Source organism: Trachinotus anak, unplaced genomic scaffold, assembly GCF_046630095.1.
Source record: "Trachinotus anak isolate AG129_WGS33_773 ecotype Australia unplaced genomic scaffold, CSIRO_AGI_Tana_v1 ptg000003l, whole genome shotgun sequence".
NCBI classification, from domain to species: domain Eukaryota; kingdom Metazoa; phylum Chordata; class Actinopteri; order Carangiformes; family Carangidae; genus Trachinotus; species Trachinotus anak.
In genome coordinates this window covers 3,705,746-3,729,405 of record NW_027273854.1, presented here as the reverse complement: position 1 = coordinate 3,729,405, position 23,660 = coordinate 3,705,746, and the positions used below count along the sequence as shown (strand labels likewise).

General features: G+C 43.9%; 1 protein-coding gene across 1 annotated transcript in view; it reads right to left on the bottom strand.

The window, feature by feature from the left end:
• syt3 (synaptotagmin III) overlaps positions 1–21,682 on the bottom strand; it is a 30,018-nt gene extending 8,336 nt beyond the window's left edge. The window contains exons 1-7 of the mRNA XM_071466963.1: positions 21,396–21,682; positions 16,083–16,423; positions 14,370–14,795; positions 9,626–10,021; positions 7,820–7,928; positions 7,053–7,229; positions 2,167–2,293 (exon numbers count right to left, since the gene is read on the bottom strand). Coding sequence (XP_071323064.1) covers positions 2,167–2,293; positions 7,053–7,229; positions 7,820–7,928; positions 9,626–10,021; positions 14,370–14,520 — 960 coding nt within the window. The 5' untranslated portion in view covers positions 14,521–14,795; positions 16,083–16,423; positions 21,396–21,682. The remainder of the gene's footprint in view (positions 1–2,166; positions 2,294–7,052; positions 7,230–7,819; positions 7,929–9,625; positions 10,022–14,369; positions 14,796–16,082; positions 16,424–21,395) is intronic.
• Positions 21,683–23,660: the final 1,978 nt, after the last annotated feature.

Here is a 23,660-nt window from a genome sequence, read left to right as displayed (position 1 = left end):
AAAGACTCCTGTAATCTGCTGGTTTCCATCCGCTGCCACAGTAAAGTGGATTTCTAACCTGTTTCATGTGCGTCTTTATTTCCTGAGCAAAACAAACAGGCACTTTTTCATGTTGGCGGAGTCGAGGATTCTTCACAAACACAGTAACTGCTGACAAATGAGCTTCAGGGTTTCAAAGTTTGTCATATAGCTTTAATCTGCGACTCCAATGTTGCTATCAGTGCTAAAGTACCTGAGAGATACAGCTGGTCGCAATACTTCTCTTTGCTGAATCTTTATAATTGTATTTGAGTCTGGATTTCAGGGAGAGGTGTTTTCTGCGCCTGCAAACCACCCAGCTCTACTTCTGTATTACCAAAAACAAATTAAAAACATAAAAGGCATCACTTCCTGTGAGCCACGTTTATTTTTATTTTTTTCTCCTCACACAGACTTGAGAACATAAAAGCTTTGATTAACTGCCTGTAGCATGAATCATGTCGCGCTGAAAGCAGCAAAACAGCCTTTACTACAAGTAAATGTCATGAATCTGTATTTTAAATTGACTGATCTCCATTCCTTTAAAAAAAACCAAGACACAGAATAGTCCAAAAGGGTCTTTGATTGATATTGTGGCCGTACCAGCTGAGATGTCCTTGGGCGACATAATTAACCTCTACTACACCGAGCTGACCTTGTTCCTCAGCCCGAGGGAGGAAAAGTGCATTACACCTTTTCTTATGGGATGAAAGATCAAATCAAACCTGCTCAAAAGAAATAACTGAATTTAAAACTGTTCCTTGACATGTACGAGGTAAAGCACTTCTTCCTTTTAAAAGTTTACAACACATTTCCTGTAGGTAACTGTATTTATTCCAAATCAGTTCACCTCTGTTGTGACTCAGTGTTGTGTTTTCCTGCCTTTTCCATCTGTCACCTCCTCCATAACAAGTCAAATAAAACGGCTGGTTTTGAATTGGAGGATACAGCCTGATGGGAGGAGAGGCCGCAGCTATCTCCTGCTCTTCGTACCATCACAACACGTTGCAGACAACATTTGTAAATTTGTCTTCAATCTCCGGCACAATTTTTAAAATTTTTTGTTGATTTACTCGCTGCCATGAAATCATTTGAAGTAAATGCCGTCATGCAATAAAGCCTGTGATAATTAAAATGTGACACACACTCAATTTTCCAAATCCAGCTTTTTCTACAGCGTAAGTCCTGCCTGTCGCTCCGGCTTATTAGCACTTGATGATTACTTGTTAGCTTTGGATTAAACGGCAGCTGACGGTGACGCTGAGCCTTTACAAACCAGAAACACAAAGCATCCAACATCTACTGGTAGGTGACGTCTGTGTCTCTTTTTGAAATTAGTCGGAGGGATAAAAGTGTGGTGGAATATGAGTGGTGTAAAAATGCCATGTTAATGAGGATGTGATTGAAATTAAACAATCATCTACACTCTAAATAAAAGAGGAGCCAGTATTATGCAAATGACTGAAGCATTCACGCTTTTCAGTGCCTGAAGGGGCTTTTGTGATATACAGGAGACAGTCGCACAAAGAGGGGGGAAAACCAAAAGGGAGAAATTTCAAACTGGTGCAGCTTCATTGTAGTTTGAAGCTTCGTTTCTGGCTCTGCAATCAATTCTGACCATTTTCAGCTTCAGAGTTTCTCTCTGTTTTATTCCAGCTCTGGAGAAAACAACTGGTGGTATTTATGGGTACACAACAGAGCACTACAACTCACATTTGTGAGGCCACTGAGCTCATAAGTCTCAAGCTTCTCCGCAGAGAATAAATTAGAAGAGAGTTTTTTTTTTTTGTTTTTCCAGGGCCAAGGGTAGATTTCCTGGTACAGAACGTCCTGAAACGTACTCAAATATTGACTCGACTGTCCTCAAACAACCAGAATAACACACAGGAGTTGAGTAGCAGTGGTCTATAATAGTCTGAAGCACATTATCTTGAATAAATTATTCCCCAGATTAGATTAGATTACATTAGTGAAACTGTAATGGAGGACGCTGGGTCATCAGAGCAGCAGGAAACAGGCGGGAGGAAAACAGCGAGTCGGAGCTGATGACGGCTAAAACAAGCTAATGTTAATGTTGTTTTGTTTTGTTTGTGTTCCCGGAGCATTTACACTAAGGATACAGGTGAGTATTGTGGGAGTGGGAGGCACCTTGGTCTGGAATTTCTTCTTCCTGTCTGGCAGTAGGTAGATCTTCACGTACGGGTCAGAGAAGCCGTTGGCGTCCTTCGCTGGCAGGTCCAAAGCTTTCAGGATCTTCACTACCAACTGCTCCGTGCTGGGACACAAACACACAAACACATGTATATAGATATATATAGCAAACTCTTATAGACACATCATGTTGGGGGTGGAGTAGCCAAAATAGCTTGTGTGTGTGTGTGTGCGTCATCCCTGCTGCTGTGTCACGGCTGCACTATCAGCGATGTTACATGTAAGCACAGATGTACAGGCAGTGAGACAGAGTCGGCCTCATTAATAATCCTTAACACAGGACCCTACAGAGCTGTTAATGCAGAGGAGCAGAGCAGAGAGGACTGGTTGATTAACTGCAGAGTCAATCAACAGAACATTAATCAGGAACTATTTTATTCTATTTTATCATCAGTCAATCAAATGCTTAAAAACTGGGGGATTTCACCATCTGAAATGCGTGTGTTTGCAGCTTTTATGTGTCAGTAAATTGAATAAATCTGTGTTTCAATTAATCAAGAAAGAAAGAGGACAAGAGAAATAGAAATTACAAGATTAAAGAAAATAACAGGATTAATCGATAATAATAATCATTAGTTGCAGCGCTTCACTAGATATAAATACGAAATCCACACTAAAAACTAATCGTTTTAGCATTGATTCCTTATTTCTTTAAAGCAGTGGCTCCCAAACTGGGGGTCGTGAGATGAGTCTAAGCGATCAACTAATCAAGTTTAATTTGGAGGATTTAGTCTAATCTTTTTCTTTTTTTTCTTATAAAATACTATAAAGTTTGACCTCTTAATAAAATAATCTGCATAATCTGTTATTTATCTAGAGGTAAAATCTGAAATCCAGCTGTAAATAAATATGTTGCCCCAACACAAAAATTTTAAATAGTTTGGACGATTGACAGGCATCACAATTAGACAGCAACTTGGGCTGCAACTAAAAAATTAATCCCATTAATATGCTAATTATTTTCCTGATTAATTATCAAATGAATCGTTTGATGCTTAAAATGAGAATTAATGGCTTCCTTGAATCCAAGGTGATCCAAGGTTTCTTTGGGGCCTTTTTAAAGAGTTTTCATGTCTCCTGGTTTGACGGCTGTTTCATTGATGAGAATAAAACTTAAATTACCTTATTTAAATAAACATTACATTGAACACTTGAACTGTATTTATGCAATATTTTTTAGAGGAAGATAAATAAATAAATATAGGTACAATATGTTGACTATCAGCAGCACAGTATTTACCCTTAAAGCAACAAACCCAGCAGACACACACTCACAGATGCATGTGTAACCACTGCAGCAGGGCTGCAAGTCTTCCTTTGTCACGCACACAAACATGCAAGGATAAACACACACATGAGCGAGCGGACACACAAATCTTTACATCAGAACGCTCCATCCACAGTCATGGCTGAGTCTCATGCACCGTTTATTATGTATTTAATTACAAGATGAAGATGAGGATGGCTCGGAGGCCTTTAATCAGACCTCGTTAGACTGTGTCTCCCCGTGTTAAGCAGTGTGTCAGCACTTCATTAGCTGCTTTAGGAGAGCAGCGTGAACTTTGGGGCTGAGGAGGGATCAGCAGGGCAAAGCCAGCAGTGACCCTGGCGGTTGTGATGTCTTCTGTCCATGTGTACCAATCACAAATAAGACATGCTGGTTGACAGTACAACCGTGGCCAATCGGGACACATGTTTACCTCTGCATCATATCCAATTAAGGCAATTGCATAAACATGCCCAGTCTCTGCAATCACATCGAATCAGTTAGATGATACACAGAGCAAACTGCTGCAGAAAATTACATTTCCAGCTCAGCCACATAAATATTTTAACGAGAAAACCCTGACCAATTCAAATATGTATCTAATGATCATTTAATCCAGTATGATTTTGTGACAGGCTGCTGTTAGAGACTCTGCAGCCACCGTGATTAACCAGCATGCTTCATGGCGGCGCTCTGATGTACAATAATTGGAAACGACAGGAAGTTGTGCACCAAAATAAGTAAATAAATAAACACCTCTCCCTGATCAACGTGAATTTTCCTGCATCTGTTGTTTGTTCCAGAGACACAGTTGCAGATTCTCCTGCATTCACGTGTCTTATTACAGAACAAGACATGAGCCCGAACCAGCACCAAGGTTTTTACACAATCCCCGAGGCTCGCTGCAGAGAATACACCTATTACTGCTGGAGCAGGGAGAGAAATTCACGGCCTTATTCCTGGCAGACAAAGCCCCGAAAGCTAGCTGCTGCTCCCACTGTGGTAATGTGTCAGCTTTTAATGGGATTGTCAATAGAAATGCGTTTCCCAGAGGATCTGAGGAAGATTGACATTGTTGTTCTGACTGTTACACTCCAAACAGCAGGGGTGTAACACATTAACATACCAATCTTATCTCAGTTCCAGCACCAACACACCTCTACGTGTGTGTGTCTGTACACCTGCCTACACACTCGTCTTGCAGCTACATCTCTAACCTTTCCTCTCTATTCCTCAGTCACTCCCTCTATCCCACTCCTCTCACTGAAACTGCTTCCCTCCACTGTAATGACAGGCAACTACAGCACGACATAATTTATCTTATGACTTAATAAATGGGGGAAAAGGGGCACATGAATAGTTTTCATCATTAACCTCCCTCTCCATCCAACTCCCTTGCTAATTCCCTGTATCTGTAACTCTCCGGCTGTAGCGCAGTCTGGTGTTATTATGTGGTGACAGGGGCTGCTGTTTAAAGTGGCTTGCCATATATAATTCATGACTGAAACGGCCTCCCGCTCCCTTTTCTTTTCTGACCATCAGCACTTTCTGCTGTTGTAATGTTTCTACATGTCAGGGCAGGCAGAAACAGGACGGAGGAGGAGGCTGGGGGTGGGGGAGGGAGGGGCACACACCGCCAGCTGAGCCACAGACGGCGGACTCCACACTCAACCCCACAACCCACAACCACCCTAACCTTACAGTACACACACACGCTCATATAGACACCACAGCAGCCCTCACAGCGTGGTACCCACCAATTACGTTCTTAGGCCCAAATTCTCCAGCAGAGAATATTCAACGGAGAATTGTCAAAGGAGCACAATTAAAGTAACTACAGCAATCTGTGCCACACAGTACATAAAAGACACCGACAGCGCTTTGTCGCTTACATTTAACAGAACCACTTTCTTATTTTTAAGCATTAATATTTCAGTATTATTATAAACAAACAAGACCACTGTTGAGCCACATCTCATGCTATCACTTTGTTAAGTGGTGCTTTTCAAAATGAGGGTAAATCCGACGCTCGCTGTAACAAAACTCAATTTTCCACTGGAGGTTTTCTTCTTGTGTCTTCTGAGGAGGAAAAAAACACGCTCAAAGATATTTTCCCACAAAGCACCTTCCGTCTGTTCACATAAAGAAACGCAGCACACCAGCGTCTGCTCGCAGCATTCTGACTTTAGCGTTTGAGGAACCTTACATCCACCGCAGCGATCAAAGTGGTGCAAAAACAGACACATTGACATTCACTGGACACATGCAAGATTCATCAGACAGTGTTCAGGTCTAAATTCTCCATCCCCTGCACTGCAGAATGCTTTTTAAGACACGCTATGACTCTTCGGATGGCAATGTCAGATAGGAGCTATCTGGTTCTTTGATAAAAAGTTGAAGGCACATAAAAAGTGTGCATAAAAACTCAGAGGCAGATCTTAACTACGACTCCCAAGGTGCATTTCAGGAAGAAGAATCCAATGACTGGGCTTAAAATTCTGCTAACAACTAGCTGAAAATAAAACCGAAATAATTAACTTTTGAATTCTGGGTTATATATTGGTGAATTCTGTGTTTTTCTTCTCCTCTTTAAAAACTGTTTTGAATTCCCTGGTCCTCTGATTCTGGCCTCTTCACCATGGCAACGACAGCCAAGGCTCATGGGTAAGGTAGTATTTAGACCCTTCAGCTGAGCTAAAATTACAGACAAAATGTGATTAATCAGAAAAAAAGATGAAATAATTCAAACTGGCAGTCACAGCATAAGTAAGCATAATACTACATTAACTGAAAGACTCCCGTGTTTCTGTGTTACGTAATGTTGAGGATGAAACACTTCTGGAAGCAGAGAGCTAGCATGTTAGCATGTTAGTTAGAACCTTCTGCTAAACTAAAATTACAAACAAAATGTGATTTATCAGATTCAAAGTTGAATTAATTCACACTGTAGCCTTTAGGGTTGCTATTTTATCCAAGAGAGTCCTGTTGTAATGCAGAGGACAAAACAATTCTGGAACCAGTTAGCATGTTAGCATGCTTATGTAAGCATTTAGCTCATAGCACAGCCTCACAGAGCTGCTAGCATGTCTGTAGAAGCTTAGTTTGTGTTTGTTGTCCTTTTTAGTGAGTTAACGTTAAAGGTGGCAACATTTCTCCTGATTTTAACTGAACTAAATGACAATGATATGATGTCCTGTGTGTTGTTTTTGCATTGTGTGGTGAAATTTAACACTTTTAAAAGTGTGAGTGAAACCTTGTTTTGTGAATCCAGCTCCACCTACAAAAAACTAGGATAGAAAAGTTTGGTGCTTTTGCTGTGTTTTCATCAAGGTCAGGAGGTTCGCAGTTTTCCAGACAGATAAGTCCACGGGGATTCACACAGACGCTGCTGCAGCATCTTTCAGCCTAACTGGTGGTGATGTAACGGCTTCAGTTTGCACAGGTCGACTTTATACCGTAAAATTATTTCTGGCAATGATTTATTAATGTTAAAATTCTAAAGTTTTACATAAGAGGGCACTGACAGAGCCAGCAGGTTGTTTCGGTGTTAACTTACTTGAAGGCGTAGCGCAGGAGGAAGCTGATCTTGCCGCAGGTGTCACCCTGGCTGCCTTCGCCCTGGTCGCCCTTGGGTCTGTAGAGCTCCGGTTTGATCTGCCCAATGCTGGTTACCTGCTCCTTCTCCTCACCATGGAAATCAGGGCTGGAGAGCTGGTGAGTCATGGGCTTGGGCCTAAACAGACACATAAGAGCTCAGAGGGTGACTATTAAGTGAAGAGCACAGCACACACACACACATAGCTTAACACACACACACACACACACACACACACACACACACACAGCTTAATCAGAGATGCAGTGGTGGGTAAACCACGGTTACAACTACATGCACTGTAGTGTTATCTAATTAAGTCTAGTTGTACAATGATGGTGCTCCTGGACAAACCACAAAAACTACTTTACATCTGTTCAGAACAGTGAAATGTGCTGCATGAGATCAGATAATATCAGCCTCAAAAAGAGAGAAGTTGATTGAGACTAAACTGACACAAAGAGATTCAAAAAGTCTTCATTAGAGGTAAACACTATTAAAGCCAACATGTTTTTTTTTTTTTTTAATCAGTGGGATCACAAAAACAACTTTCTAAAAGGTAGAGGCCTCCTTTATGTAATTTTCATTGCCTTTTCACTTTAATGATCACCAGCTGGAGGTTTAAATTCACTCCTGTTTTTATTCACCATGACATCTCTGCATTTAACAGCAACACACAACCAGAAACTAACAAACTTTAGAAGCTCACTCATATGCTTGGTACTGACCGGGAGGTGACCTGCTGCTGGGAGTGGGCGTTGGGCAGGTCTTTATGGGGATGGGCTCCACCCTCTGAGTTGGGGACGTCTGGAGACGTCTGACTCAGCTTCAGAGTTCCTAACAGAGGAAGAACACAGAAACAACATCTCTTTTATTAGTGTTGCTGTGGCTGAGGAGTCGGCCATTACACTGGCTCTAACAGCAACGTGTGTGTCTTTCTGCAACGCATTGATCCCATTGATTGTATGGCATCGATTTAACAGACAGTGATTTAACAGCAGAGAGAAGGGAAGAAGCAATCAAACATATTTACAACAGCAGAACATGAGCCGGCATGAAAGGCCAACAGCACGGAGACATGAAACAGCGCACATCCAGCTGCAATAAAGACAGCCAGCAAACATTTGACTGTGAATTATGACAAACAACCTGCACTGGGGTTGACAGCCAGCGTAAATACATCAACACAATAAACACACATATCAGCTGCTGCCTGAGGTGATATCAGTTTAAAACATCATTTTATTGTGAAAATTGCTCCTTGTTCTAATCACTGCCAATTCAGGTTGTTGTTGAGCTCAGTGACCGATTCCAGTCACGCCACTATGACGAAAGATCTCTTACAGGTACGTTTATCAATATACTTATATCTATTTGTGTGATTGTGTGCAATTAACAATTATTTTATTTAGTCTTTAATCTGCATTTATTTAGTCTTTAGCATTATTTTGTCTCTAAAACATTAGAAAACAATGAAAAGGCAGATTATGTATCAAATATCCTTTTTTTTTGGTCCAAGTAGTAGCTCGAAACCCCAAAATATTAAATTCAAAAGCATGTGAGACAAAGAAGAGTAGCCAATTCTCACATTTAAGAAGCCGTAATGGTGAAATGTTTGACATTTGTTCTTGAAAAATGACATAAAACAAAAACTGATCATCAAAATAGCTGCAGATTAAATTTCAATCTATCATCTAACACAGGTCCAACTTTGTGTAATGTAATTGTTTATAGTAATAAACCCAGCACAGAATTATGGGCCAGCTCGGCAGCTTTTTAGCGAGCTTTTGAGCTTATTGTCATGGCACATTTACTGTTTGGTTCAGTTTCACTGCTCACATCAACCTTGTTTCCAGCAGCAGCAGCAGGCAGCTGTTTTTCTGCAAACAAGCTCTGATAAAACTAACCGGTAAAGAAAGCTGAACATTTAGCAGCTAACGATTTTCTCAGAGACCAAAAAAAAGCGAAAAAGAAATCTAACACAGGAGTTATATTCATCAGGTGGGCCAGAAACATGACTCCAAAGCCCTTCTGGTTGCAAACATGTTATCCGGAACAGCCTTATAAGGTGATTATATAACAGTCTGTGTGTCTGTTTGCTGCAGCGTACTGCCAAAAATTGATTTATGCAGCTTTAAGGAATAAACAAATTAATCCTTTAATGAAAATGTAGGCAATATTCGTTGTAATTAAAACTTCTACTCAAATATGCAGTGCACCTTTTTTTTTTCTAAATTTTACTACTGTATAACTAAGTGTCTGTAATAAGAGAGCAGTCCAGTGAGATGAAAAAGTAATATTCCTTGAATGTAGCTCTACTGAAAGAAAACCCATTTATATGTACAATAATGGTCAGCATTCATCACACCAGTGCAGCACAGATAAATAATTTTCACTGTATGTAGGTAAATGTATTAAATTCAGTACTGAGAGTATATTAAAATGAGAAGGTATTGACCATGGCATTACATTACTCTTACAGTCAGACTGGGATTAAGAGTGTCTAATGTCTGCGAGCTAGTGTTCTCTCTCACCAGCGTTGTTGGGGTAGGAGTCCATGTCCAGGTAGGAGTGCTCCTGGGTCTCATGCGGCCCCCCAGCCACACATCCGACCTCCCCCCTCTCCAGCCCCACCAGGTCAGAGAAGTGGGGGTGGTGCTGGCCCTGCTGGCCCAGTGTGGGGTAGAGAGAGGATGTGGAGTGGCCCTCCTTCCTCTGCAGCAGCGGGGGCAAGAGCGACGAGCCCCCGGCGCCTCCGAGGCTTCCGACGCCAGCACTTCCGGGCAGCAACCCCGACGTCAGGCTCAGGCCTCCGCCCTCCTTGTCCCGCCATGGCAGCCAGCAGAGCTTCCACGAGACGAAGAGGGAGACGGAGAGGAGGACGATGCCGCAGAATGTCACGATGACCGACAGCAGGCTGACAGAGATCTCTACAGAGGACCAGGAGAAGAAGGTAGAGAGAGGAAACACACGAGAGATTCATCATTACAACACTAGACTTACAATTAATCCTGAGGGGGACATGAATGTGTGTACCAAATGTCAAGGCAATCCACCCAATGGATGTTGAGACATTTCACTAAAACACTCGAGTGCGACCCTTATGTTGGCGCTACAGGAGGAAACTGCTCTATCCATCGATCTGAACCGAAGGGATGCACTAACCGACAGAACTACACTCCCATCCACAGTGCCATGCTGCTATCATCGCTAAAAAAAACAGCCTAATGATGTGTATTTGCAAATTAACACATTACACATATGCTTGACAAATCAACTGTAAACCACTGCACGATCAACAATCCATACACCCCCGTCACACACACACACACACACACACACACACACACACACACACACACACACACATACACCTTCGCCAGCATCGCCACATCATCTACAAATCACACATCACGGAGCAGGAGAGGGAACCCGCTGTAAGCACCAATTGATATGCAACCATCCCCTGAAGCTCATATCCCACATTCAAATGCTGAGCCGAAAATGGGGGCAAACGTTGGCGGAGAGAGGATATTCTTAGGGGAGGAGAGGAGGCGAGGCGGGTAGAGGTGGGATTGAGGAGGGGGGGTGGTGGTTCAGCAAACAATTAAAAAACACCAACACCCACAGTGATGTCTCTATGCAATGTCATCCCTCATTTCCTCATGGCTATGAGGTTTTTAATCTGTGACGGCTCAAGAATTGTGTCTGAGGGGGTGGGTGAGGGTGTGGGGGTGGGCGGATGGAGGTGGGGGGGTGGGGGGGTTTGATGGAGATGTGAGGGTGGAGATGTGGGTGTGTTAGCGAGGGTGGAGTATGACTCATCCGATTGAAAAAAAAAAACAAAAAAACTCACAGAATAAAAGAAAAGCGCCGTTTCAGCACCAGACTGCTGGACAGCTCCAGCAAAGAGGAGCAGGACTGAAAGAGAGTCGACATCAGCTCCACAGCTCAGGCACTTTTGTAGTTCTCTTTATGGTTTTGAAGGGCACAACTGCACGTGTCGGAGCCTATTATACGTAAATTCATGATGAATATTTAAATGTGTAAACACCCTATAAATATTCCATGAATGCTTATAAATAAATAGACTAAATATACAATGAATATTTATAATTATCCTGAACCATTTGAAGTCTTTTTTTATAAATAGCATCTTTTGGGTCTGATAACTGTCTCCACAAAAGGACCAATCAGAGCCCTCGATCGCCCACAGCCCTGAACATGAATATTCATAGTTTGTAAGTAGACCAAGAAGACTCATTAGGATACAATGTGCTGATTTTTGTGTAAGTTTTTGTGTACTTTTCAAACCAGGGGGCCACCAATTAACAAGTGGGGGCAGGCCAGTCATCACCTTCCTGTTGAACAGTACTTTCTTACCCCCCTCCCCCACCACAGGCTTGTGCTGTCCCACACAAAGGCGTCCTTTTCTTTTAACCCCTTTTCCTTCAATTTCCTTCCATTCAGAGTGTCTCTATGGGCATGACAAAGACATAAGAACTGTTAAATCACACAAAAGAGAATGAAATTTTATCTGTAACAGGCTGACAACAAGACTAAGTGCAAATGAGTGAAAACAAGACAACAGCAGCCAATCCTCCAGCCCCGGGGGTGCATCCTCTGGAATTGGGTTCGCCTCTGTCTCCGCCCTCCCTCCCTTTCTCTTTCACTCTCTCCTCTATATAATCCCCTCAAACACCCCTCATTCCTTGCTGTCATCTCCTCTCCCATGCTGTCTGCCTCTGTACACTCCGACTTTATTCCTCTCCACTGCGACTTTCTCTTTGTTCGTCACCCCTACCTTCTCATCGTCTCCCCCACTTCTCTGCCTCCCCCTTCCTCACTCTCCATTTTGGTGAATTATTCATCAGCCTGTGTATGTCATTAATCAGCACTTGATCAAAAGATATGATTCGGGGGAGGAGAGGTGTGTGTGTGGGGGGGGGCATCGATCTGTAGCGGTGGAGAACAAGACCGGGTGGGAAGTGAGGAACAAGGGAGGGAAAAGGGAAGAGAAATCGAGGTAAGACAGTACATGATGATGGAGATCAGGTAGATGGGAGGAGGGAAAAGATCGAAACCAGAGAAGGGCCTGCAGGGCCGGGAGAGACAGAGGGAGAGGGTTGAAAACAGATTGGTGCCCATGTTGAAACAGACATATAAGCTGACTGGGTTTATTCCCCCCTTTCGAAGGAGGAGGAGGGGAGGAGGAGGATTGATAAAGTCGATGCAACTACCACGGCATGTGTGAAAGAGTTGACAGTGATTTAGAGTGAAACCTAGAGCAGGGAGGGGTTTAAGGATGAGAAAGGTTAATGCATTGATCTGGAGGGGGAAAAACAAAGCGAGGAGGCAGAGGAGTACGGTTGTGTGGCTGGCAGATCAGGGAGCACTGATAAGACGTGGTTGTGATCAAACGTGCACAGGGACTGTCGGAGGCCAAACCGCTCACCTCCATTTGTCTCTCTTTACACCACTTGCTGTGCCTTACCAAGCAATGATCCTGTCAAAGATCCATTGCTAATCCACAAACCATAAGAAGCGAGTCAGCGGGTGGGTAGGTGGGTGGCTCGGAGGCCTCTGAAGAGCACCGTGAAGAGGGACTGAGTCTCCCTGTCAATCAGCGGCTGATGCAGGCCCGCTGGGAGTCATACATTTGCTCCACATCAAACACATCTCCGCTGCTTACACAAGGCGTTTGCTGACAGCTTTCGGTGGCCGCGGCCCTCAAAGGGCTCAGAGACTTCCGTCAGCAAACACCGAAAAATCACAGCTGGTAAGCGAGGGGGCCAACGCCTCAAACCATGGCGTGACATTTCTTCACAGAACCATCCAAATCTCCAGAGGCAACATGCAGCCAATCCAGGCTAATCTACACTGAGCCACAGATATCCATGCTAATCTGCATAACAGCGCATTGCACTTCCAAATGCTTCAATGAGAACCCACACACAATACTCACACAATGCCCTCCACCGTGCAGCGTGATGCACCTACACAGTTTGGTAAAGAAAAAAAAAAATCCAGCTCTGAGATAACAATTGCAGAATTCTACTGAGACTCTTTTGGGGCTCGTAAAAGAAATGGGATGGACTTGTACCGTAGCCATTTCAATCTAGCAGATGAATATTTCATGGTTTGTTGTTCTGAGTGCACAGCACTTCTGACCTGCTTTAAACATGAGCACTCCTCTTAACATTTACCTTCTCATACCTTAAAGTCTAACACACAATACTCCATGTTCCTGTGCAACTCCACAAGTGATGCAGCAATACTGAAAAATTTCTGTTGAAGCTTTTGATAGACAAACATTAACATTTCCATTTAAGTATAAAAGTAAAAGTCTGATTCAGACCATCATAGTACTAAAAATCTGCAATAAAGCCCAAATAAAGACACCTGAAATCTTTGTAGCATCAAAGATTGGTTCCCTGTGGGCTTGAAAGGTGTCTGTTAAGTTCACAATTTCCTCTATTACACATTTTGTATCCAAAGCTAACTTAACTTATTTTCATGGTGGAAAACAGCATCAACACATACAGATTTATAAATATTTTATCAAAATTGGGAGTGTATGAATGTTAATTCTGTTTATTGCGAAAGCCTGCTATTATTGGAGTGCATGCACACTGACATGAATATAGCCGACCACGGCCACTATTGAGGAGGAAACTACCGGCTTTTATGACCCACCTTTCAAGCCTACACAGAAAGACGCTTTAATACTACAGGGGTATATTTGGGTGAAGTAGGGGGGTATTTGTAGCTTTTCTCTGCTGTCAAATGTAGTTTCTTGCTGGAAGCAGGTGCTGGTGACTGAGTTTTAAGACAAGAGGTTATAAAACGCTCTCTGAGCAGCGCCACGTCTTCAGGGCAGATTTCAGGCTACAGTGAGTCGCTATCGGAAAGTGACCATATGGGCTGGGACTAGCAGGTTAGCATGCTAACTCCAGTGGAAGAAAAGACGTGATAGAGAGAAGAGTTAACACTGGTGTTGCAGGAGATAGCTCTTTGCAAGTAAAGGAATGAAGTTTTATGCTGAACTCGCAATATTTATGTTAGTAAGCAGCTGCTAATGCTAACATTAGCCATGTAGCAATAGCAAAACTTACAAGTAGCTGCTTTAGGGCAGTGTGATGCAGGTTAATGTGGGTTTTTACAAACTGTTGAATCATCTGAGAACAAAATGAAATACAAGCATCTTTTGCACTCAGTATATTTTAGTAAAGAGCGGTCATGACATGCAGACATCATAGCTCCAGGTGCGGCAGTTACCTGCGTCCAGCTGTCTGTTGCGACCTCTTAGCAGGTAGCTGAACTCCTGGCAGCGTTCGCTCTGGCTGTAACCTCTCGGGGAGTTGAAGCACAGCTCCTCCACCAGCACCAGCGCCTTCTTACACAGGTCTTCATCCCAGTCCCCCGACATCCTCCAATCCGCATCGCACTCTCACCAGCAGTCAGCCAATGACAGCGCAGCCCTCGCCGCCCTCACCTATCGGACGGCGCTCGGTTAAGTGGAGTGTTGGCCCGTCCACCTTTTACAAGGTGTGAACTGAGAGGGGAGGAGGCAGAGGAAGCTGAGAGGCCAGCGGCGATAAAGGAAGAACACGAGGGGCTCTGCAGGGTGTCTTGGTCTGGATCACAGAGACCAGACTGACGCGCCCATGTGTGACTGAGCGACACCCACCCCTCTCACTTTCCCTGAAAGAGATAAAGGGAGAGAAATTGGCAGCATGAGTGTAAGGACATAAAAGTGTACAAATCACATTTTTGGCAGATTGGTCACCTTACCCATTAAGTGCAAACACTGATGCCAAAACCATCAGCGTGTACCTGATGGATCACTGACTCCAGTGCTTCATAACATCGCTTTAGCATAGTGATACAAGGCAACTGGCATCAAGTGAGGAGTGAGAACATTTGATCTTGTTGCAGGCACATCCAAAAGTATCCTGATGTGTGAGAAAGTCTGTCAGGTGTTTGCTGAGTTTGCTCAAATTTACAGTAAAGGTTCAGTTCATCCATACTTAACACTTATCTAGCAACTAGTCAATCCTTCTACCACCAATCCGTCTACCACTACCACAATCCTTACAGTTTTTACAATACTGGGTAGAAAATATTTCCTGATAAAACTGTTGACAGCGAGGTCTGCAGATTATCTACAACAACAGGACATTACTTCAGGCAGTTTTTGCATTTTTTAAACCACGAATTAATTTCCATTTGCCTCTGTACAGGGGTGGCAGTGCAAGGCTCTTGGGTAAATGAAGGCACCATACAGTCTTTGTGTGGGCTGAAGAACCAAACCAATGAGTTAATGAGCCTTAAATGACCCCTGGAGGTACAAATAAAGTCTTCTGAACTGAGCTGAATTTAAAATAAGCTGTGTGGTGCTGGGTTGGGTGTTGATTCATGGGGGGTTCAGCAACCTTATGCTCCGAATACTACTTTTGGGAATGGAGGAGGTACTGTAAATGATGGATAACTTTGTGCAGCTAAAATTGCACACCTTATGGTGTTGCAAAAACAAACCTTCCTAAACAATCATATATAATTGATTTGCAAATGTATCAATGTGCAGACTAAATAATGAAAGCCGCATTTCACTTTCTTTTACTTAAATGTCAGCCTTCTTACTTTGATGAGTCAGTACTCACTCAGCATGGTGCGTACTCAAGAACTCTACCGTCAGTGATCTCCTAAGGATGATTTTGGTGTCTAAAACTAAACAATGGGTAAATCATCCTGAGACTTCATGTATTATGAAACACACTTATTACAACTTCATGTAACACACAGATATATTGAAGGAATCCCAAACACTTTGTAATGGCTGATCGGGACAAGAAGAACAAGTCTCACCAGCTACCTTAGATTTACTTTCACATTTTGTTTCATAGATTCATTGTACTGAAGAAAAAAATCAAAATGAAAGCATTACATTAAGTTTAGTCACATCATAAAACTGTCATTTGTGTGGTTTACCTTTATTGGACTTGACTCTTGAGGTTCTGGGCCATGGTGAATTTGCAAGCTGGAGCGGAGACACTCCACATGTAAGAGTTTTCTCTGTTAAATAGATTTGGCTAAAGAATGCAGAGTTATGCCTGCAGTGCATGCATAACCTTTAGCTTGTTATTTTCCTTATGTTTCCAAGACCAGAAACAGGGGCCTGCAGACAAGTGGCTTTTTTCCCCTCTTCTCTACAAGTCATCTAGCTCCAACAGGAAAACATCGGTATCTGTGATCTCTCCAACACATCAGCATTGATTGGAAGTCGCTGTCAGATTTGTGGAGACTCTTTTTCTGAACCTCTCCAACATCACCTGAAAAAAAAAAATCAATCAATCAATCAATAAGATACATGAACATAAGTGCAGCAGAGACAAACAGCAGCCAGAAAACATGTTTGGAGGGCTACAAAATCTCATAAAGCATCAGACTGAGGTATAATTAGCTTTATTCAGTCTGACTGCCTTATGTGCGTTCTCCTTGTCCTTTCATCCAAGAGAAACTAGACTTCTTTAGCATACTGCCTTTATTTTTGAACTCATTCTGTCTAAATAAAAGCAGGTCAATGCCCAAACTCCAGTTTCTCACAGTCTGTGAGGCTCCGGGGACTCTGACTGTCGAGAATGTATGCAAAGTTGTGTCTAATAATACTGATCCATTGCAAAAAACAAAAAACAAAAAAAAAAAAACAGGTGTTGAATTCGTCTTGCGAAACATTTTTTGTACAAGTGTGCCCTGGTCTGGTTGGGGGAAACAAAAAAATCACTGGAAAAACAATATTCATGGAGAGAGGTCAGCTCACTTTTCCACCGGGATGTTTTGTCCTTGTGAGGCGGCGGACCCATTTCTCAAGCAAGGTGCCTTGTCGGACAGGGGAAGGACTATTGATCATTTGATGTATGTTGTTCTGTGAAATGTCAAGCGTCAGTCTTTGCGCATTGAGTGGCACCTCGCTAGCAAAGTGCTCCTTATGTGTCCATCTGTCTCCCAGCCATCAGTCAATCACCACATTAGGCTAAGACATATTTCACTCAAGAACAAGATCCCAAACAAGAAACGCTTCCACCCCTTCTTCAGTTTTCTGTCTCCCCTCTTGAAGACAGAAACACACTTTTCCTCTCTTGTTTGCCCTCTGTCTCTGTATCTTTTCAGAGGCTGATTGTCACATTAGGACAGTGTGTCAGTCTAAAGGGAACTCAGATAACGTAGAGTCTATTTATCTGTCCATCACGGCGCTGCCTATTGCAGAAATGAATCCTAAATTAGCGAATCAAAACGCCATCCAGACCCAACGTCCTATGCGAGCCCTCGTCTTGCCCCCTCCTCCTTCCCCCCTACAGCTTCACTCTCTCCCATTAAGATAGTAAATCTGTCTGAGTGACTTTAAAACCCAGGATATCTCAATCTGAGGAATGGCTGTCTGGCACAAAACTGGCCGCCTCAAATGCCAGTGAGAGCATCAGAAGCGAGGGAGAGGCGAAGAAGAGATGGAGGAGACAGACAGACAGAAAGAACGATTGTGTGGCAAGAGACAGAGGAGGGAGGCAGAGAGAGAGGGATAAGAGAGATGCTGACATTAAATTGGAGATGAGACAGATAAAGAGGGAGGGAAAAAATTGGAGCAGAGAAGGGCAGAAAAAAAACATAGGAAGCTGGCGGCGAGGGTGACACAGCAACAATGGTAATCAAGGGTTTGAGGACGCAATTTACTACAAGCAAAATATTTACAGAGGCTGGTTATTCACAGACAAATATGCCTTCAGTAACATGTTGACGAATCATTGTACTCCGAAATCGTCATGCCCAGAAACACACATTCCTACTATACTGTAGAGAGCAACACTAAACCTCCCACAGATGCTCCATTGACTGCTGCTCTGCCTGGGATCAATACTCTCAGGGAACGAATACGCCACAACACAAACCAGTCAACCAGTAAGGTCACTGTCCGATTGGGCGGAGGAGACAGGACGGCGTGCAAGGTCACAGTCTAATCACAGTACAGAGAGAGGAGAATCAGTGTACGCAGGTCCTGTCCAATCACACGACAGAAAGAAGAGGAGAAAGAAAAAAAAGAAGGAAGCCTGTGTTCAATTATGATAGAAGCCGGCCAGTCGGGTCGGGAGCTAAATCTTGGGGAGGAAAAAAGGCGAGTGGCACCAGACACAAGGACCAGACACCAACTGGGTATAAACTCAAATTCAAGGCAGAAAGAAGCTGCAAGTTCAACCCCTGCACTTGTGCCCTTGAGCACGACACTGAGCCCCTGGCTGGGCCCTTCTGTTAATCACTTAAGATAAGAGCGTCAGCTAGATGTCTCATTTTTAATAGCTCTGTCCCGCCGTTACATCCTCAATCTAGCTTATAGGCGATAAAGCAGATGAGGCGTTTATGTTTGTATCCCCTTATAATGAAGGGATCATTCTTGTATTTGCACAGGGTGGATTTGGAGCCGCCCTCAGGTGCACAGAGAGCGGGAGGAAAAAAAAAAAAAGTCCTGCAAATCCTATACAAATTAGAGTGAGGAAGCCGAAGTCACCACAGTACTCCCAGTTCTTAAATATTTATCTAATATTGAACGCACCCCCTTACTCTTTTTTTGAGTGGTTGTATTGGATTTTTTGGGGATTTCTTTTTTTTGGCTCAGCACTCGTACAAGAATTCCAGTGGTTTTCCCCCCCTTGCTGGGAAATTCCACCGAAAACAGCCGACAACAAATAAAAAAAAACCTGGAGCGGGACGAATGTGAATTTGATAAAGAACCCAGGGGGGGTGTTTTTCAGTAACAAGGATCATGTTAGAGAGCGTGACTGAAATCTGAAATCTGTGTGTGGAATCTGTCTCTGAGGGATGAATCACACACCTCAGCTGGGTTTGGGAATTACAGTGATAAGGCCTTTGAAAAGCTGCTGTCTGCTGAATGAGAGGAAGACATTCAGGTGCTTACCACAAACCTGTGATCTCCCGCAAACCCCTACATCATCATCTGGCATTTCATTTTCTTGCCAATTATACATTTGCATTGGGTAAGATACATCATGTGCCAGTTAGCTTACAATTCTTTTTTTTTTTTTTAGTTCAAAGGCAAATGGATCAAATTATATATGAGAGTTTTCAGAATTTAATCAGGAAGATTTATGAGCACATCTTTACTCAGTTTTCTCTCTCTTCATTAACTTGAACTAATAGGAATTAATGCTTATAGCTGAAACATCTAATCATTTTTAAGGGGAGAAAGTGAACACCTACATAATTGCAAAATTTAACAGAACAGTCAGAATCTTTTTAGTGTGAGAACGTAATGTTTCTGTAGACAAAGGAGACTAATCCATCGGATATACCTAATAGGATCTTTCAGGCAGATCTCATTGAACCGTCTTTCAAGTCGTCCTATCTGCTGCCACGCTCTCTCCTTTGTTTTCATCTGTACCTGGAAGTCATCTTTAATTTAGCCTCTCATTCTTGCCCTGGATGCCTCTGTTGTTGTCTTTTGTTTTAAAGTCAAGCAAGTGTTTAAGCAAATTTCACACGTCCCGTGTCTGCTCTTTTATGACAGTTTCCACACCGACAGAGTTCCCTTTAAAAAAACAAGTGGTTTCCTGCTGGCTGTTCTCCACAGTCTGGTGACTTGGCCCTGTGACCTGCTCCTCTCTGCTCCAGACTTTGATGCTGTCTGCTCTGCTGTACCCTGCTGGGCCATATCGTGTTGTGTATCACCTCAAATCGATGTACTCATGTACCCTTAGATCATCCACCATTCACCAGGACTATCCCCCGATTCACAGAGGTCATGACCTCTCTCCACCGGCACTGGCATATCCTCCTTGCATCACTTCCTTTCGAGGCCACGGTGATGTCTGCCCGAGACAATGCTATCATCGCTCCTCTCTGCTCATTCGGCTGTGACAGATTGATGCACGGGGGTAAACAGATAGGGCTACTACAACTCATCTTTTTGGTTACTCCAGTGGAGCAGTGTTGCGTTTCTCTGGGACAGAGACGGCGCTGTATGAGGCCAAGATTGAGCGTGGGGATATTAATGTCTATTGACTAGAGGTAATAGCTTTGCGGAGCCTCAGCCTCGAGGTTGTCCCAATTTAGCCTGTCCTATAAAAGCTCCTGCACACCCATTCAGCAAATAAATAACATGTGGTGGGATTTAGTGGTGCTTTAATATCTGCTTAAGACCATATATCTCTATAAACATGCAATCAAACACTCGCTCACATCCAAGCAGGAACCGTCTCCTCGTATTTCCGCCTATTTCTGTCCCACATTCACACATATCAAAGGTTGCTGTTCAGGCTTTCACAGCTCTCCACCTCTCTGGGCCCGTTGGAGCTGCAAGTGTCTAAATTATCTATAACCAGACACAGGAACTAGAGAGCAAGTGGCCGGCCAGCAACCCTGGGATACTGGTGCTGCTCTTCCTGTCTCTTGCACAGCCAGTGGAGCTGCAGAGTGGGACCTATTTACAGACAGGGAGTGTAATCACACACACACACACACACACACACACACACACACACACACACACACACACACAGACAAGGGCCGCCCTCACTTCATTTTTCACCTACTGCTATGTCAGAGCCGGTGAGTCAGTGTCTCTCAGTGGGTTTTCTTTTCATTTTTTTTTTCCCTTTTTGACCATTTCAATAAATATGTCTCTCTGTGGGAAGCCAGAGCAACTGTTCCTTTGATGGTACAAGGGGGGAGTGGGGTGGGGTGGGGTTGCCGGGGTGTGGGTGGAGAGGGGGGGGGGATTACGCACGTCTTACGCACATCAACCTGTCTTCTGTGTGTTTTCTGCGTGCGTGTGCGCGCACCCCACTGTCTGTACGTCTCATATCTAATAGCGTTTGCGTGGGGTGGAAAAAAAAAGTTCAATCATCATCATCATCATCATCATCATCATCAGTGAGGATAGCTGCCATTGATACACTGTCTTGTAACACTGCTACGAGCCTGTTGTCTGTTCTATAGGCTGGTCCAGCCTACATAGCTTTATAGGCTGCCTCCTCACTACATGCACCCCACTATAGGCTCGACACATATACCTTCCAATGGTGGAATGCAATATGGAAGAGCCGGGGTGATGCACGAATAATATACATTAAATATTTATGGAAAACAGACACATGCTGCTAGATGTAGGGCATATTCAGCAGAGCCCGGTGCGGGGTGCAGGATCAAAGGAGGAATGATGAGAATAACGCACACAGCGCAGCTCTCAGCCCGGTGCCTGCTGGCCGCAGGAGCTACGAAAGGGAAATATCCTCCTACCTTGGCGTTGCAGAGACCACTGTCTCCCTCTCTGTCCAATTCCCCGATTTACGAGCCTGTCCGCTGTTTTAGTCAGATGCGACGCTTGTAAAGGGGCATTCCGCCCTCTGTGGCTCTGTCCACCCCCCAACCTCTCTCTCTCTCTCTCTCTCTCTCTCTCTCTTCTCTCCAAGACGCACCGAGCAATAAGCCCCGCAACCGGGATGGCAGACTGAGAGAGGGAGAAATGACCAATATGATCTCTCTCCCCTCCCCTCTTTTCCCTCCCGTTTCCTGTGTTCTTCTCTTATATTTTCCCCCCTCCTTGTGTTTTTCCTCCTCTCCTCTCTGTTTCACTATCCCCTCCCTCTCACTCTCTCCTCCACTCGGCTGCTCGCTCTCTCCCTCCTCTATTTTTCCTCCCTGTGCTCTGAATACTAATACTGTGTCTTTCCTCTCACTGCCTCTACAGCCCGGCCAGTGCTAAAGACATACTGATGTATGTGGGGCGTGTGGAGGGAAGGAGAGTGATGGAGAGGTGGTGTGTTGTGTTGTGTTGTGTGTTTGTATGTGTGTGTGTGTTACTGGGAACCAGGGGGGAGTCCGGAGATGGTGTGGAGGGTAATGGCCACTCTCAGTGGAGGGTAGGTGGGTGGGTTAGAAGGGCCCAGGATCTTGTTTGGTCTTATTAGAGCTGTGATTAGATAATAACACTCCTGCAGATGCCCCTGGAGATGTGGTGGTTGTGATGCTGCTGCTGTTGGGAGTGGGGAGTGGTGATGGTGGTGGTGGGGGGGGGGGGGGCATAAAATGTTCCTCCTTTTTATGATAGCATCCCAGGGATGAGAGGACAAGGAGGAGGTGGTGGAGGTGGGGAAGCAGGGAGTGTGAGGAGGAGGAGGTGTTGCTTGGATGTCAGGCGGGTGGAGAGCGGAGATGGAATAGAGGGCCAACGGTGCTTGGCTCCGAGCCAAGAAAGGGACATGGCTCTTAGCCTGTTTGTACTGTATGTGTGTTGATGATAGTGTGTGTGTGTGTGTGTACCATGGAAACCTGAATGAGAAGCGGTACACAGAGGCTATGATCTAGTTAAAATGAAACACAGACTTATTGGAGTCATGATTAGATCACAATATTCCTGCAGGCCTCATATAAGGAGGGAGGGGGCACATAAAAACGTTTCTCTGTTTTATGGTAACATCGCCAAGGATAATGAGGACCCTCCACGGTCGGTCGCAAATAGGTTTAGGCATTGTAACAAAGTGGTTGTTTTTAAAGTGGCGTCCCTCAGGGCACCCTCTTGGGTCCTTGTTTTTCCCAGAGGGGAGTCGTCCGACAAAATGAGACGAGCTGTAATTCACTTACAAGTGAATTAGTAGATTGAGCAGTGAGAGAATGTAACGGGGATGCAGTTTTGATATCCAGATGTTGAATTATGAATCACGTCACATCCATCAACAAAAATCTCATCGGATCCATCGGAGAGAGAGAATCAGATGGTCTGTGGCCTAACAGGGGAAGTAATCCTCCGGGTTAATGAGTTGAGAACGTGTGAACCCCTGCATTAGGGTTCTACTCTGCCTGCTGCTGAGACTGTGCCAGCTTTAGCAGTTATGTAAGGCAAGTCATCCCTCTGCCCCTCAAGATTTTCATTGCATATGGGCCTGCCGCCATAATAAATTTACATGAGGCACAGTGTGTGCTTTTGATTCTTGTTCTCAGTGTGATGTATAGCTGAGGTTTTCAAGATCACCAATCACTGGTGGCGTTTCCCTCATTTCTTACCGTCACCGCAGACGTTTCTCCTTAAAACTACTTCATGTCCCTGTTGTTGTTTCACTGCTCGGAAAAACAAGCCATTGGTCATGTTTGTGGTAAAACAGGAAGCTTGAGCATTATTCATTTTTAGTCAAATTGAAAGTGCTCCAACCGTGAGTTTTGTAGTCAAGATAGAGGCAGGCACCTTCATATTTAAAGACAGCACACTGATGAATTAATCATTCTCCCAGTCTGTGCCCAAAAACCTAATGGGCCACGCAACACAGAGAACATCCAGGCCTTATTAAGAACTTTGGTATGGAAATTCAGCATGGATTTGGCTCAGAAACTATTATAAATGCACACTGTTTTTTTTAATTCATAAAAATGCTAATTACAGGCATCAGATGAGTTTGGCAAGTGGAGCAGGGGAAAGGGGGGGGGGGCTCTTGTATTATCTTAGCATTAAGTGAACCCAAATTGGATCTTGTGCTTTTTAATGAAGAGCAAAGATCAAGACAAAGATTT